Here is a 17,699-nt window from a genome sequence, read left to right as displayed (position 1 = left end):
CAGTTTGTTACAAACAGATGCTGAACAGCACTTGACTGTACTCCAGTAGAGTCCACAAATAAAAAACATGGAACTGAAAATGAGTAGAAAGTGTGCACTTTAATCTGCAGAATGTTAGGACAGATTTGCTTTAAACATGGATGCAAAATACACTATCATAAATTACAGGGCGAATTTTGGGGTATAAGTCACATGGTAACGCAAAGAACAACATGAAATCATTGAAACGGAATTATAAATACCAGCCCGCCACTCTGGCTTCTAAAAGCTTTCCATCCAAACAATGGGTGGCATCAGATGTAAACCAAAAGAACACCAACTCTGTGGGAGTTCAGACAATTCATCACTTCCACCAGCACATGACAAAAGGGAAAACATTACATTCATCTCTATTTAGAAAACCTGTTTGGGACGCTACCCCTTTACTTATAACCGTGTAATTGCAGATAATTAGCAGCGACCACAAAGTGAAGTCAAGCTTTATGTTATCATAGCTCACAATTGTTTGCGGCTTCCTGAGGAAAAACATCGATCATTACCAGTCATTATAGTCCATTATAGATCAATACAACAATATTTAGCATCACCACAAGGAGACGAGGGGATTTAAAAGGAGCTATCTCTCTTTCAGTGGGATTTTTATGTGCATTGCAGTATGTCACATGAGCTCGGCATTAGTGAGCCACATCCGCTCAATGAGATACTACAGTTTCTAATCATATGTTCATACTAAGACTACTGGAAGTATGAGTCTGGGAGTATATTACATAACTTTGCTTGACTGGAAGTGAGAGTAAAATGTATTTTTCAGCTAAACTCACTGTTCACAGTGATTGGGACTTTACGGAGGCATCAGAACATGGCCAATTAAGATAATAGAGATTATGTAACTGATTTTGCTTGAAACAAACTGGAAAACAAAGACGCATCAGGTGGGAGGACTCAAAAGTTGACATTATATCAATTTGAAAACCTACACAGAGGCTTCTATGTAATATTTCTCCTTTTTTGATGATGTCTCCCTCAGTGACCCCATCATCTGCATTAACCAGTGTGCCTTATTCAGCTGTCTTCCTTTCCAGATTTGTGATCTGCTTGTAACCTCAGTGACACAGAGCTGGACGAATAAAACAAAGAAAGCTTAGTCATCCGTTCAACTCTTCAGGCTTTCAAAGACGACCCTGTGAACACACTGTCTGACTGACTCTCAGTCTAATCATTTGTTTTATTACTAACATGCATATACACACTTTTTGCTGTGATCTTTATGGCTTGGAACTGGTATGTGCTATGGAAACACACTGGTATTATGTCACTCCTGTAAAAATGAGAAGTGGAAAGGGTTGTCTTTTTTTTTCAAGGTGTATGTCACATTACATCCAAGTGTGTCTGCATGATAGGTTTGGAGGGCAGAGCCCAACATTCAGAGTGCAACACTGGGTTATGTAAGGTAATTTGTTCTGTTTGGGGGACCTTCTGTAGAAGCACAGAAGAGTTAAAGTTACCTTATCCCCGAAATCTCCGAAAAGATAGCAGCTGTTCCCCAGCAGCATCGGGATCAGTTCACCGCTAATTCAATTAAACTGTAAACTAAAACCACTCTGGTTGATTATAACTATTCTTTCTTTATTTGCTGTAAATGAGTTTTATAATATTTGACTATTTTTCATTTGAAAACTGTGTTTCGGGAGTTCTCATTATAAGAGCAACGTTGATATTTTGAAATAATAAAAAAAACAAGGATTCATTAAAAATCATTTATGTATCAACAGCATTAAAAATAATTCAAGTGTTAATATGGAATACAGCTGTCATCTTACGTGTCTTCTTCCCCTTAATTTAGAGAAAACACATGATCTTGATTAGTTATTAATAAAGTGCAAAGCGACCTGAAGGATGAAAAAGGCTGCAAACCAAAATAAAGCTTGTTCCCTTTTTAATGTGATTAAAAAAGGATTTCTTGAATCTGATTAGACACGTGACTTGTCACAGAAGACTGTGTGCTCTACATGTTTATTGTGTTTTTGTCAAGCATTCAGTTTGTGCATATAAATCCATATGAAAATGAATTTTGCATAAATTTTGACACTTAAAATAAATTCTTTATTTTGTCATTGAGTTATTTTGTTAGTTTGTCATGGGCATCTGGTAAATTGGTAAATCATACATTCTTATATAGTTCTATACTGTGTATTGTGTATTTTGTTGTACAGTTATTTTATTTTCAACTTATATATTTTATCTTATTCTTTCCCAGTTAAATTTACCCTTCATTCTAATTTGTGTTGTACAGTTATTTCATTTTTAACCTTAATTTTTTATATTTTATTCCTTCCTAGTTAAATTTACCCTTTTTAATTTTTCATATTTATTTCCTATCTTATTCATAACCTTTTTCTTTTTTTTTCGTTAGGTCACGAGCAGTTGTCTAAGCATTTCACTGCATATCGTACTGTGTATGACTGTGTACGTGACAAATAAAATTAGAATTTGAATTTGAATTTGAATTGGTGCGACATGCACATGTGCTAGAAAAGCATAGCGGATACTCATCTTGTGCATATTTGTCATTAAGTTATTACTCATAATTCATCCTATTTTTAATTGCACAAACCATTTTCTATGGTTGCCATCTACAGCAGCTGCTCGGCCCATGCCATGAAGCTCCTGATGCACAGTTTTTGTGCTGATGTTAATGCCAAAGGAGGTCGGAAACTCATGTCTGATATGGAAGAAATTTCACAAACTGACTTGTTGCACTGGTGGCATCCTATTACAGTACTACACTGGAAGTTAGTTGTTGTTTAGAATGAGCGTTTCTTTCACAAATGTTCGTAAAGAAAGCCTGCATGGTGTTGGATGTTATACTGTACATCTGCTGCAGCAGGACTGCCTGAATTTTGTCTATGTCTAAGTCTGCAGGTATGTGCAGATGCAGGCCAGGAATTTCTATGACTTGGTTTAGTTGACATGGGTAAAAATTGTGGCCAGTGAAAACACCAGAAGGGTGTAATGTGGCAACTACCGTATAGCCTCCCCCACACTCATACAGTATGCATCTTTACTCTTCTTTTTCTCCCCCCATAAACGTTGTTTCTTTCATGATATCATTAGCTCACATACTAACTTCATTAAGTACGTGAGGTAGATGAAGTCATTAATGACTATAGAATAAAGTATGAATGAAATGTATGACTAAATGTGGCCTGTATTCTAAAGCACTTTTAGTGGGCAGTAAGACTACAAAAGCACTATATAAATGCTAGTGCGTCATAACGTAAAGCCAGCAGAGGAAGCAGAAACCCACACTCAGGGCCACTGAGGGAAAACACTAATGCATATGTGCAGTTTGCTGCACAAGCAAACCTCAAAGCTGGAAACTTTTTGGGCTCCAGGCGAACAATTTTCATTCAAGCAAGCAGACACCATTTTTAGTATCCAGTTCTCCTTAATTCATCCATGAGTGGCACCCACAGAGAGTTTGGACCTTAAGGAGCTTGCATAACACTAGTGGACGGAGATATGCATCCAGTTTTCTATTCTCATATTGATGTTTTAGGAATTCAGTTAAAACTTTCACTACAAAATGAGTGGGAACTGCACATGTCAAACACTATGATGGGATCACATCGGCCATAACACCAATGACTTTTTGAGTCATTAGCCTTGCAGATGGTACAATCATTTTTTTTAAGTTGTAGGTATTTGTGCGCCTCATGTAGGCAGGCTCCAGCCACTGTCACTGAATAAGAAAACCGGAAGAAAACAGGTGGAAAATGATTTCTTGGTAACACCTCTGGACTGAAACGTGGAGTAAAATTCAAAATGAACAAAAAAATTTGTTTTAAAGTTTACTATTTGTCAAACAAAAATAAATAAATAAATACATAAATAATTGTTTTTATCTTTGCTGATGTCTTTTCACTTGTCTCTTCACCTTCTTTTATCTTCCCAGAGCCGACACTTTCTCCGCTCTCCTCTGAGAAGAGCTGAAGTATTCGTCTCGGTGCGCCCACGAGGAACATCCACTGAGAGTTACGTTCTTTGTGCACTCAACCACTTACTGCACTAACCTCTTAAGCTGACTGAATAATAATGGTGATTCTAATGTAAGTAATTAATTGCATTAATAATTCAACACGTGCCCTCGTGCGTAATTATGCAACAGCTAAAAGACGGGTTCGTGCCTGCTGCCAAATCAAACTGCTGCCAGCAATGGAGATAGAGAAATGATCCGATATTTTATTCAGTTCCAGCCCACATATAGAAACATTAGAGTCATTGACCCAGAGAGGATTTGCTGAGCACGCCTGCTCATTTTAAGCAGCAGCATACGTCACATGCATACACTAATGTGCTTACGCACTTGGTAACTGCCCAGCACATCAAGAACTGATGTACTGCTGGTGACAGAGTAACTAAACCAGCGCTGGAAGGGCTTTCAGCACTGTGATCCAAGCCACTTTTAATGTGATGGCAGAGTATGTCCTGCAAACAAACTAGGGGATTCTCCTTAACACTCCAAGGCTTTATCTTGGGATTATAATGACTAGTAGAGACAGCATGTCCCGCACACATTTGGATTCAGTTTCTTTCTCCTCAGAAGATTAAAGATTTAAAGAATACAGATGATGATGTGTCTCTATTGAGACAATGAGCTCACGTCTACTGAATCAACAATAGGCAAACAGCCAAATGATCTTTATACAAGAACTATTTAACAAGAGGTGATTCACTGTCATAAAAGTCCAAGCAAAACATGCTCTTTTTTTTTTGAAGTAATGGTTTTCTAACTATAAACATGTGGGTTTAGATCCTATTCAAAAGAAAAATGTTTTTATGAGCCCAAAGCGAAGGTTAATGACATCAGGGATTAGATATTAGATGATCCTGAGGAAAAGAGATGCTTATTTTTTTATTAGTTTTTTTCCTCTTTTGAAATATTGAATTTTCTGCTGAAAATGCAAAATAAAAACTAACTTTTTGCATCATTCACCTAAATAATACAGTTGCAGAAAATAGTTTGCAGACCGAAGTGGACATAGCCCAATGAAAGACATGAAAAGAAAATACAGATGTTGATTTTGGGGGGTCTTTTTAACTATTTTTGAGATAGGACAGTGGAGATTCAAACCTAGCCTTACGGTGTATGGGTTGCCTGCTTGACCAAGTGAGTCATAGCAGTACAACCAAGGTTTTGGTTTTTTATTTTATTTTATTTTTTTGAGGTACATGATATGATATTACACATGTGGGAGGAAAAAAACTTCAATCAACAAGAATTTGAAGTTGAAATGGTTTTTATTTATTCATTTTCAATTAGCTCGTTCATGCATTTTTCTTCTGTCCTGCATATTTTTTTCTTCTCTTTCCAGTTATGTTTTCCTCATTCTAGTGAGTGATCTACTGAAGAGTGTGCTTTTAATGAGAGTATTACATCTGTAAGAACCAGCTCCATAACTCACAGTGAGGTCTGCGGTTTATTCAGAGTTACTGGGACATGTTCCTGTTGAATTTTCCGTCTTTTATGAGACTTTTTGCATGATTATATCACCTCAGAAAATTGTAGTTATTTATATGATGGTGTTGGAGAGAGGAAGCAGCAACTGCAAAGAAAGATTTCTTCCACTGATTGCTGATTAAATTCAGGCTTATGAGAAGGCTTGAGCTTGTCCAAGCTGTCATTGGGTCAGAGACGGCACACCATTATAGGACATGTTTTAGAAAAGGCTTGTTTCTTTTTCTTTTAGGTGGTCCAAGTGTTTAAGACAGCTAATCTAAATATCTTGTAATAATTATTTTATGAACATATAAAACAACATTTTTCTTTTCAGTATGTAGTTAAAGAGTGGCTAGAGAAAAGTTATTGTTATTGGTGAATTAACAATACCGTTAATCTCTATAAAGTCATGCACGTGAATATGTAGGTAGGAGACAAGATTTTAAAGGACAGGAAGTAGAGGTAAAAGAAGCCTTGCAGTTTGCCTGTAGCTCCACTTCCACTGACCAGTCACTTTTATGCAGGCTTTAGGTGGATGTAACTGAACAAGAAGGTGGAAAAAATGCAGTTTTGTAATACATCTTGGATGTAATCTAATTACAATTTAGCCTTGTATTATCCATTCATTCTCTTCCACTTATCCTTATCAGGGTCTATCCCAGCTGTCATGGGGCAAACTCCACACAGAAAGGCCCCAGTTAAACCCAGTCCACGCCACTATGCTATCCAGCTTTGCGTTAGCTTTTGTGAAGCTGTCTGGATTTATAAACACTGACTGGTGCAAAGAGCAGCATGACTACTTCCTGCAATGAAAGCCCTTAAAGCTGGGCCTGATGCGTTTCCAGGCTGTGATGTCACCAAGGTGTTGCTAGTGTTAGGGTTGTTAAAACAAAGGGGAAAAAAGTCTCATTTCAATTGTAGGTTTGTCTTGACACTCAGAACTGCATTAAATTAAAATGCACCAGCTTGTTTTATAGTGTTAAAAAGGAATTGTGGTAAATAATGTTGATCAGTTGGTTAATATTTAGTTTGCATGAAAATATTAGATCTTTGTAAAGCTACAAATTTACAAAAACAAAATCTTCTAAAACTTAAAAAAAATTGCAGCTTAATGGTATTTTGTGCACCTATAAACATTATTTGGGAAGTTATTATAAAGTTTATTACGGTGTTTCAAAGACCATATAAGTAGGGGTGAGGTGCCAGTGATGTCACAAAATCTGAACCTAGTGATGGGTCAGATGCGTCCTGTTTTACTCACAGCTCTGTCTGTTCAGCTGTGTGGTCAGTTGATTTTTTGTTTACTTTTGCTGTCTTTTTTACCACGACCAGTCACAGCAAAGTACCTACCTGGACCTGGTTTTGCTGGAGATTTCTTTCTGTTAAAAGGTATTTTTTCATTTCCACTGTCGCCTGGTGTTTGCTCAAAGTGGGTTGTCTGATTGTTGGGTTTTCTCTCTATTATTGTAGGAGAACTATCTTACAGAATGAAGTGCCTTGATGCGACTGCTGTTGTGGTTCGGTGCCAGATGATTTCATTTCTGTTCCATTTAGACACTACAACATCCTGATTAGGCTGATTAAAAGATTGTAGTTTGCAGAAATTGGTCTCTGTCTGTTGCTGTGCATCACAGGACCAGTGTTGAAGAACATCTTGTGCATCTGCGATGTGAGCAGCTTTCACTGTATATGTGACACCAAATGTGATTTCTATCAAACATCCAAAAACATCAATGTTGAGAAAAGTTACTTGAAATTTCGATTCAGCGCTGCCAATCAGTAATCTACGTGAATGATGTCATTTCCTTGGTACCTGGAAGCTGAAGCCCTCAGCTACAAATGCTACAGCTAAGCTACCAGTATTATAGCCAGTCATGAATGCACAAGTTGCTGAGTATTTTCAGCGGGGCTTCACAAATAATGAAATCCTTGTGTTATTAGCTGAATCACATGGTGTTACTATCAGCAAATGTACTCTTGAAAGGGCCAACTTGTTGCGATCTGGTTTTGAGTGTGCATTCCTCTGCACCATACCCTGCCGGGTTACAGGAAAATGACGTCATTCACGTAGATTACTGATTGGCAGAGCTAACTCGAAATTTCTAGTTATTTTTCTCAAAATTTTTAATTAGTAAGTCAAAATTTCGAGTTATGGATACTTTTATTTTTGTGGCGGAAATGGCCTTCCATACAACACTAATAGAAAAATTCTTAGTTTTTTATTTTTGCTTTTTAAATGTGTTTTTCAGACTTGTGAGAACAATAAATATCATTTGTTTTCTTTCTGCAGAATTCTGTCTGGATTCAGTGAAAGTCAATTCAGTGAATGTGTGAGCGTAATTCCGGGGAACCAACCGTTTAATTTGGCTTGTGTAATCATACAGTGATATCATATTGCTTGTTACACAAAGACTTCTATAGTGTAAGTCAACATATTATATGATGGCCATCTGCCCACGACTGCTTCTCATGACCTCCAATTGTATGCCCCTGTCCTTCTTTCTGTTATGTAACAGTCCTCTGCCTGGTAGAGTTCAAGGTTTGCCCTGTGGTGTGGCAGTGATAAGAAGTTCACCCCTGGGGTGAGGATACAGGGAAGATGACTCTGTTTCAGATCCCCGCGAACCCCCACATTTTATAATACTCAGTTCGAAATCGTGCAGAGGCGCTCCCCAGGTGGCATTTAGAGAGCATTTTCTTGCCCAAAGCTCATTTATTTTTTTCCTTAGAGGTGTATCCCACATTGATTCCATATTACTCCCACAGTTGGGTTAGTAAATATACACCCCAACCTCTTCCTTCCCTTTTCTCTTTTAGAAAACGATGTGTGCTTACTGGCTGTAGCTTCTCCTGCCTTTGTCAGTTACATGGATCGGCCAAAACATTAAAACCACCTGTCTAATACTGTGCAATTCCCCCTTGTGATGCTAAATCATGGCTTGGATGTAGGACCTTGAAGAGTGTTCTGACTGTAGGGCCTTTTTTTCCTGAAGGTCAGGGTGGGAACTTAATGTACTGGGCTTTTAAAGGTGTATCTCACAGACGAGTCAATTACTCAAAGTCTTTGAAATGTTTTTAAGTCATTTGGGGTATTTAGCACAACATTACATTGTATCAAGATGATCCCTGTTATTACCTTCTCCTTTCAGTGATTTTAATATTGTGGCTCATTGATTTATCTTAAATTATCATTATGGCTTGCAGGGACTGATTCTGTCATGTGCTAGCTGGCAGTTGACATGGAAAATTCCCCATTTTATTCTTGATACTGAGCTGTTTGCACATCATACTGAGCTCTCTGGTCCTTGGGGGTGTCCTGCGTTGGAGCGGAAAGTCCTGAGGCCTCATTCTGAAAATGACTTTAATTATAGATTCAAAGAATAAGCGAGGAATTAAGAGGTTCTTGTCTATTTTTACGCTTCAGCTTAACAAATTTGGCGTTCCACTCTCATATCCTGAAGCAATATTTGGACTTTGCTATAAGCCACGACTGCGTGATATTATGTGTACAGTACAGTGTCCGTACTGTTGATTTCATGTGCCAGGAGTCCAGTGGAACAGCGAGGCTCTGGTGTTGTCATTAATACTTAATGGCAGACTGAAACGCCAATCACTGTATTTGTAGCAGCCTCGAGGCTCGCAATTACAGAATGCAGTTACAGCCACCCGGGGGCTGGGGTAGTGTGCAATTAGTTGCCTGCATCTGATAGGGTTACAAGTCACAGATCAATAGTCATTGCTGCCCCGGCCACTAAATACAGGAGGAAGACTCAGATAGGAGATGAAGATAAGAACAGCTTCTGACAGATAAGGACAATGTGATGTAGGGAGACAGTGAAGCCTTTTTAAAAAATGTATAGAAATAAATGAGGTGGTGTAATCTATAAAAATATGACTTTATGAGCAAACAATCTGAATTTGCCACTTTCGCTGTCTAGTAACAGAGGTAGCTTATCTGTTTAAGAACTATGGTTTATGACTTATATTGGATATGGTTTTTGAATTATTAGTATCTAATGAAACATTTTATTGGTATATATTCATATGCAAACCATTTTTTACTATGGTAGTACAATTATTTTTCTTAATTGCAAAATGTGCAGTTTTAAAACAGCCTTTAAGTGCACGCATGGTTCACACAGAAGCTAATCAATTGCTCCATTACTTCTGCTATTTCAGTATGTCAGGGAAAAGCATTAAGTCTGTGAACAGTGGACTGTTTAAAGACTCTTTGAAAATTCAGGCAATATCAAAAAAGATCAACAATTTGTTGCACAGTGCTTTAACTTTTCTAAATATTTAACTTATTTAACATTCGCTGCTTTTTATCATTGTTTTATGTCTCTACCAAATCACTGGGGAAGTATGTGACTCATCAGCTGCTAAATGACCTACCATAGTCATCCACAAGTTACTAACTGTGTGTTTTATGGCGTGAATTATGTGGGGAAACCAGCATTTTCTCACTTTCCCCCTTGTACAGAGGATATTTTGTCTGAACTGACAACCTGGAAATCCAGACTTTGTAGAGTGATTGTGATTGTATGCAACTTCCACCTCGACTTTTCTCTCCTGTAAAAGATGTCATTGTGATCTCAATGGGAATTCAATCATTCTCAATGGGTATAATTGCATTTTAAAGAACCTACACTGAGTAGAGCTACCTGTTGCAGCCGTAATCTACTGTATAGACAGATTTACAGTGAAGGATGTGCTAAAGCTGCAGGGAGCTGCAAATTTGGTGATAATTCTCTGTATTTGCATCAATACCACCCCTCCTTTCACTCTGATGCACTTTCTCATGGCTATTTTGAGCATAATGATAAAACAAATGGTTATAACTCTTTTAAAATCAAAATGAGCTGATGTAAACCTGGCCTCAGATCACAAGACAATTTGATTCATTACAGTAATTAAAGTTGTTTTTTTTTAGTTCCATTTTTCTGATATGATGTCAGACTGAGTAAAGCACGGAGAGTGCTATGGAGGAAAATGAGTAAAGCTGACCTCCAGTGAAACCACTAAAGCAAACAGGCTAATTTTCAAGCCTGATAAAAATCTAGTAAAGAGCTGCCAGGCTTGTGGTGTTGTCCTTGGACCCTTCGGAACAGGAGAAATGCATTTGAGCACAAATGAAGATGCAAATGAAGGTCCCAATAATGCAGAGCTTTTCAGTATTCATCACAAATTCACTGGCTGAAGTTTTAAATCCTTCATATTGTGTCTCAACATGTACAGAGAGATTTTCAGATTTTTGAAGCTCATGTCTAATGACAAAGTTGTGAGCAAAAGAATTCTTTGGCGAGAAGCTTGCACTTAACGTTTACGCACTCATTGGCTTCAAATCTGACTTTTAAATGATCCTCTATAATGCTGGAACTCAAAATAAATGTGGCCACTTCCAGCTGATGTAACATCCAAAGCTTGCTTTCCCAGTGAGCTCTAACCTGACTTTTTGGTTACTTTTTTGTTTTTGTTTTTTTGATTCAGGCACAGCACTCCTACGTTACCTTTGGTATTTCCTGACAGCAGAAGTTTTCCAAATGTTCTCCCACCTTCCTCACACACGTATTCATAAGGACTGGTGATATTGAGGCACAACTCTCGGATGAGCCTGCCCCTCAGTAGTCTTCCAGAAATGTAGCAATCACATTAAGTATATTTCCCTAACTATGAATAAAACAAATATAAATTATTTAAACCCTTATGGTTAAAGACACCCCCCCCCCCCCCCCCACCCCACACACACACACACATGCTACCTTCATATACTCTTAAAATACTCGGTTTTCATGTCTCCTGGCAGATTTGGCTGTATCTATTTTATTATAAACCTGTTGCATTGATATGTTTTTAAATAACATGATATTTTATGCTCTGTTTCTTTCATCTGTGCTATCACTGATTAGACCAGGACATTGTGCAGTGATCATATTTTAATGTGATCAGCAGTGTTGGACAAAAATTACTTAAATCGGGGTACCTCCTCCCTCATATTCAATCGCGTTTTGTCTTTATACTCCCAATAATCTAAAACTGCTCCACAGGTTTATTTGATAGTCGAGACGAATTTTCTTCGTTTTGTGCAATAACCGAGAGTCAAACTAAAGTCCGAGTTTCCGCAGAGTATCTAAGAAGTTGCTCTCTTACCTATTGTCGTGATCACAGTGATGGCGAAGTAAAAGGAGCCGGCGAATTTCCACTGCATGCCGGCTTTGTGCGGCTTCAGCTGCAGCACCACTTTTTCCAGCTCGTCAAAGTCCTCCGAGGACAAGTTGAATGTCTGGAGCAGCTCCCCTTTCTTCAGGTGCAGCTCCATCCTCTGGGTCGTCTCCTCCTGAGATTCCAGGGCGTCGAAGATCGCGGCTCCCACGAGCAGGTAGGTGAAGGTGCAGATGATGAGGGCGAGGGTCCTCACGTTTTGCCTCTTCATGGTGGTGTGGTGTGTGTTAGGGGGACAGGCGGAGTGTCAGAGCGGGTCTTGAGGACGGGGAACTCGGCTGGCTCATGGCTGTGCTGCTCTGACGGAGCAGAGGAGCTCTCTGATTACTTTATGAGCCGAGGAGCTGTTCATTCAGCACCACGCCTCCCTCACCCACCAACCCACCCCCCTCCACGCATCCATCCCACCTCTCTCTCACACACACTCTCTCTCCGACTGCATGAATCCCATTTTAATTCTCCTTATGAAATACTGTGGACTCACTGAGAAACTGAGAACACTGTGCCCCAATGCTACAAAAAAAAAAAAAACGTCAGCCTTTAATGAAGCACAGCGAAAAAATGTATGCCCACATTAGGGAAAAAGAAATGGAGGATAAATAATCTCACTTTAAAAAAGTATTTAAGGTATTTAAGTTACAAGAAAAAAAAACGTTACATGCGAACCAAGAAAAAAGGAAAAACGAAAAAAAACTTGATTTTGACTATTTAATTTTTCCTTTTACTTTGTTTATCATAAAAAAATATAAATAACCCAAGACATCCACATGCAAAATGTTTTTACAGGATTTACAGGCACTAGTAGAGAGGTGAAGAGTTTACTTCTCAGTAAAGAAAAACCTCTTATAGAAAATAATTTTTAATGAGATACAAATGAAATGTAAAAAAAATGCTACTTAACAATCAATAACAGTTTGGAAATATTTACAGAATTATCTGTTTGCCTTGTGGAGTCAGAGGAGACGAGTGTTAGGGGGGGATCTGTGACAGAAGGACAGCAGCGAGAGTGAAAGGAAAGGTTTACAAGATGGACGTGAGACCTGCTATGATGTGTAGTTTGGAAGTAGTGGCACCGACACAAAGACAGGAGGCAGCGCTGAAGATACTAAGATTTTAGGTGGGAGTGACTAGGAATGACAAGATTAGAAATGAACACACCAGGGGGACAGCTCAGGTCAAACGGATTAGAGACGAAGTTAGAGAGGCAGGCCTAAGGTGGCTTGGTCATGCACAGTTGAGGGATGATGGAAATATTGGACAAAGGGTGTTTAAGATGAAGCTGCAAAAAAAGGAGGAAAAGAGGAAAACCACAGAGAAGGTTCATGGATGTAGTAAAGGAGGACATGCAGAGCATTGGCTGGACAGAGGATGTTTGGGATAGGGTGAATGAATAACTCAGGCAACTTCTAAAGAGAGCAGCTAAAAGAAGAAATGTATAGTATGATCTATTACCTGATTTACTATAAATCTGAAAATCTCTCTGTACATGCTGAAATCTAACCACAAAAGCATATATGAAGGATTTAAAACGTCAGCCAGTGAATTTGTGATGAATACTGAAAAGCTCTGCATTGGCTTGAGATGAGTTTGTTTATTTGCACTTTCACCTTAAATGTGACAGAGAGGAATACGCAAACACAGCCTCAGGAGCCACAAGCTAGTGTACTCCTTGTGCCAGTTCCAAGTCCTGATAAAAAATCAACATGCTGATCCATCCACTGGCGCAACCAATTGGGAAATACCAGAGAAGCTGAAAGTACCATATAATGATCTTTAAACAATGTGGGTTTTGTTACCTAAAGCAACCCCTTACCCCTGCAAAACTTTTAGGATACAAGTCATAATATCCTCTGAACATGAACAAAAGAGTGTCGTTTTATTTTATTGTTTTTATTTTTAAAACCTCTGCTTGGCTGGTTTAGGCCAAAAGTAAAAGGGAAGTTATCTTTATTGCATAAAACAATAAAGAACTAATTATATCTCGTGCACTTGTAGCAGCATGCTGTGCACTCATTGCAACGTATCGCCTCTCTCTCTCTTTTGTAATCTTGCAAGTACTCTGCTTCCAGGTTTCATAGCTACACTAACTATTCATGGAAAAAATACAGATTATAAAAGCAGTACTTCAGTGCCAACATCTTTTTGCCTGTCTCCTTGCTAATTATGTCACTCTAAAAGTAACCAAGAAATGGTATATCTCACTGGACCCACATACCTGAAGGCTGCTGCAGAGGCCTGGCTTAAAATATTGTATGTAAAACTACTCCACTACATTTTTTAAAGGGGGGGGGATATTAAAGTTGTGTAGAAACTTAAATTTTAAGCCGGCAAGATTTAAAAAGGGGGAACCATGGAGAGCATTAAAAAAAATCCAAGCTGTTTTCTTCACCAAACTTTTTTTTTTTGTTCAGTTTTCAGCTTTGATGAACACGTATCACAATTGTATCGTCTATTACCTGAATTATACAGGCAGTAATGATCAGGTTCATTAATAATGGACAATAATTGTTAGTTTAGCCATATAATGAAGTTCCACGCTCAAACTACAATTTGAAAAAAAAACTTCAATTCCAGAAAAAAGACATCGGACATAGAAACATAGTGCAGCCCATTTTCTTTTAAGATGGAATCAGGTGAATTCCTGACAGACTACAGCTGCTTTTGGTGACTACTGACCTACTTCAGCAGAGCAACTGGGGGTTTAAAAAAAACAAACAAACTTTTTCATTCACATTCACTGCTGGGAGCTGTGAGATGGTTTTATTGCATCAAGGATTCATGTCCATCTATAACCGATGCTTTCAACATGACTCACCAGAACATTTCCACAGTATCCAGCTGTTTCTTCGGCTCCAATAAAGACTCAAAAGTCTGCTCTTTGACCCCAGCTTTTCCCAGCTCGCCAAGGCAAAACCAGAAGCTGCTCCTCAGAGTTTTCAGCATTACTGAAATATTCCATGTTTAGACTGAGGGGTAATTTAGCCGCAAGAGGTGTGCGAGAAGTAAATAATGTTTAAGCTGAGACAGAAATCATGACGGCAATAACGCAAACACAAACGGACAAAATGTCAAGTGAAAAGTCCACTTGGGCCAAACTTGATGACCTCCAGAGTCACTGGTTTCCAGTAAATGGTTCTCTGACAGGTTGTACGTCAGCGGGAGATGCAGCCACTGTTTAGGGATATCGAGCAATCTTGATAATGCTCATTTTTACTTACAAATTACTGTACTGCACGTCGCTGCCTCAAATAAATGTTTTAACACAGGAACACAGACATACCGAGCAAGAGGAATAGCTTTTTTTTCTCAGGGAACAAAGTGGTTGTATTTCTTCTGATTTTTAGCTATATAAAGCCTATTTCTGTGTGAATGTGAGACTAGTTGTTAACTCCCCAGTGAGCCATTTCTGAGAAATAACACACAGCATGTCAGGAACTCGAGGACCTTTCTGTATCTCTAACTTTATCTCTGCCAGCCTGTGACAGACCATGACATCTGTGCTGCACGTCGCTGCCTCGATTACTGACTGATAGATTCTGGCCAATCTTAAGTTCCACACCGTGAGCCAGGCTAAAAATAGCTCTGGCTTCAATAAACAGGTCAGTCAAGTCAACCGTGACTGAGCCTGAATAAATCCTCCCTTCACAAACCGAAGTGCTGCCTCAGCCGATCAATACGTCAATTAATCGATGACACTTTGATCAAACCTGTGACTTTTTATTTTAAATAATGCTCTTTGAAAGGTAGAGACTCATTACCTGATTAAAAGTACCTGCACTTTAACAGAATAAGTAAATATATATATTTTTTTGTGAATAGCAATGCTTTATATTATTGTATTATAATATTTTAATCATGTGTACACAAGAAGAATGATTAACACAATGTAAAATCTTGTAACAGGGTTTCTATCCCTCTCAAAATCTTTAATTGCAAAATAAATGTTACAAACTGATGGGTTTGGGAAACTAATAGTTGAAAGGATTATATTTTATATTAATGTAGCCTATTATAGTCAGTATTTAGAACATGGACAAAAAAGACCAGTCGTCTACTTTCAACTATTCTTCATCCTGATACAACACCAGAGGATATTTGTGACCAAGTAAATCTGTTAACCACTACACTATGGAGACACCTGTTCGATAAAGAATGCAAGATAATTAAAATAATGTAAACGCAATAAAAGGTGGTGGTGGTGGTGGTGGTGTGTGTGTGTTCGGGGGGTGGGGGTCCAATGCTGAACCAGGGTGTGGATACTGGGGAAACAAGGAGAGAGACTACGTTAACACGAGGAGAAATTTAGACAGGTCTAACAGTGCTTGGGCCCTGACTCACCAGGATAAGGTAGCAGAAAATCTGGCAAGGAGTAGGCTTGGGTTCGCCCTTAAATGCTGGCTTGTTGCTACAGATGATGGTTTGCAGGTAAGATTTTCCAAGAGCGGAGAGAATTTGAATAGTTTATTATGGCTGCCATGCAGATACTTCTTGGTGTTATCACTCAGGAATCTTCATAAGCACAACTGACACTTTAACTGTACCCACTGCCTTTCTCTTTGTCCGATTGTCTTTTCACATTGTTTTTAAACCTTTTTAGAATTTCTGCAAATGAGCAAATAAACAAACACCATACACAAACTTCTTTTCACCCTCCTGTGCATTTTACCTTATGCTCTTACCAAGGTCTTCTGTGCAATTCATTGTCTTTTGGAGATTTGTTGCTCTCTATCTAATGCCCTTTTCCTCTTTTATTTATGCTTTGTCGATGTGCCTCTAGGGTGTCCGGCATTTTGGGTCTACATAATAACTTTTGCTAAATGCATCCTTTTTCTTCCACTTATCTATTTCAGGGTTAAATAATAAAATATTCTATAAAAACACACAGATGCTATAGTCTTGTACTATTAAATATCACACTGACATATAATATGAACTTTTTTCTTTCCCTCTACTACTAAACTGATTTTAGCTATACATTAATTTAATGCTTTAAAATATTAGAAACATGAACATCTAACAATAGAGTTAAAATAAAACCTACTAGGTTTGAGGGTTTTCTAAAGAAATAAATTATGGACGTAATCAGATTTGACAATTCATTAAGAACACTAACAGTTTTAATGTGAGGCTTGTTTGGTTGGTGTTCTTTATTTTGTATTTTATTATGTTTAAGCTGAGAACTGGCCTCAGCTGCAAAGTCCTGCAGACCTGCTGCAGGCTGATCAGGGGTTTTTTCGCCCTCCGCTGTTTAATCACCAATACATCTTCATGAGTCTGAGCACTTCCTGCAGCTATGGGCCCGTCATAAAAAGTTTTCCCGTGTTAGGATTTGACCTGCGGCAGTTTAAGCAGGGCATCGAAACTGAACCCTCATTACTGTGATCTTGAAGAGGCTCCACACAGAAGTCAGAGCTTTGATGTACTTTGAACATCATGGATTTTCAGAAATGTTAAAAACCACACTGCTTTAGCTCCTAATGGCAAATATCAACCAAGAAAAACAGATTTAAAGGTCATTAGACATGGATTCACAGCTGTTTTATTTATTCTAGGCTCTGGGTCTTTAATACCAATGTCTAAATTGTAAACACTTTTTAATGACTCAGCTTTAAACGGAATCTCCCGACTGCACACAGTGAATGATGTTATACTGCAAAATGCTATTTACTAATTGCACAACTTAGTAAGTCAAGGAGACAGAGGGGAAAACACCAGATATAATGAGTCACACCATATTTGCTGTGCATCTTTAAACTGATTTACCTGTGAGTCATCCCCTCTCACTCAAACAGGTCTTCAGTTAGAGGAGATCCTCTCTGAAATGTGTCCTCTGTGATGTGCACAGGCACTCTGATGATCTTAGAGCACTCACTCAAAGTTAAGTAGGAGAAACAATAGATGTAGGTAGGTAAGCAGGCAGCTGTGCGTGACTCCATCTGAACAGGAAGAAGTGCCATGACCTTCTAAAAAAGTTGGC

At 38.5% G+C, this 17,699-nt stretch overlaps 1 protein-coding gene across 1 annotated transcript in view; it reads right to left on the bottom strand.

Moving 5' to 3' along the window:
- Nucleotides 1-12,046, bottom strand: part of kcnk3a (potassium channel, subfamily K, member 3a) — a 48,853-nt gene extending 36,807 nt beyond the window's left edge. The window contains exon 1 of the mRNA XM_085432104.1: nt 11,651-12,046. Within this exon, the coding sequence (XP_085288230.1) occupies nt 11,651-11,933 (283 nt within the window). The 5' untranslated portion in view covers nt 11,934-12,046. The remainder of the gene's footprint in view (nt 1-11,650) is intronic.
- Nucleotides 12,047-17,699: the final 5,653 nt, after the last annotated feature.

The sequence above is a fragment of the Copadichromis virginalis genome, linkage group LG15, assembly GCF_057382275.1.
Source record: "Copadichromis virginalis isolate Kocher_CV1m ecotype Utaka linkage group LG15, C_Virginalis_male_GT1.1, whole genome shotgun sequence".
Lineage (NCBI taxonomy): Eukaryota > Metazoa > Chordata > Actinopteri > Cichliformes > Cichlidae > Copadichromis > Copadichromis virginalis.
This window is presented reverse-complemented; position numbering and strand designations above follow the sequence as displayed.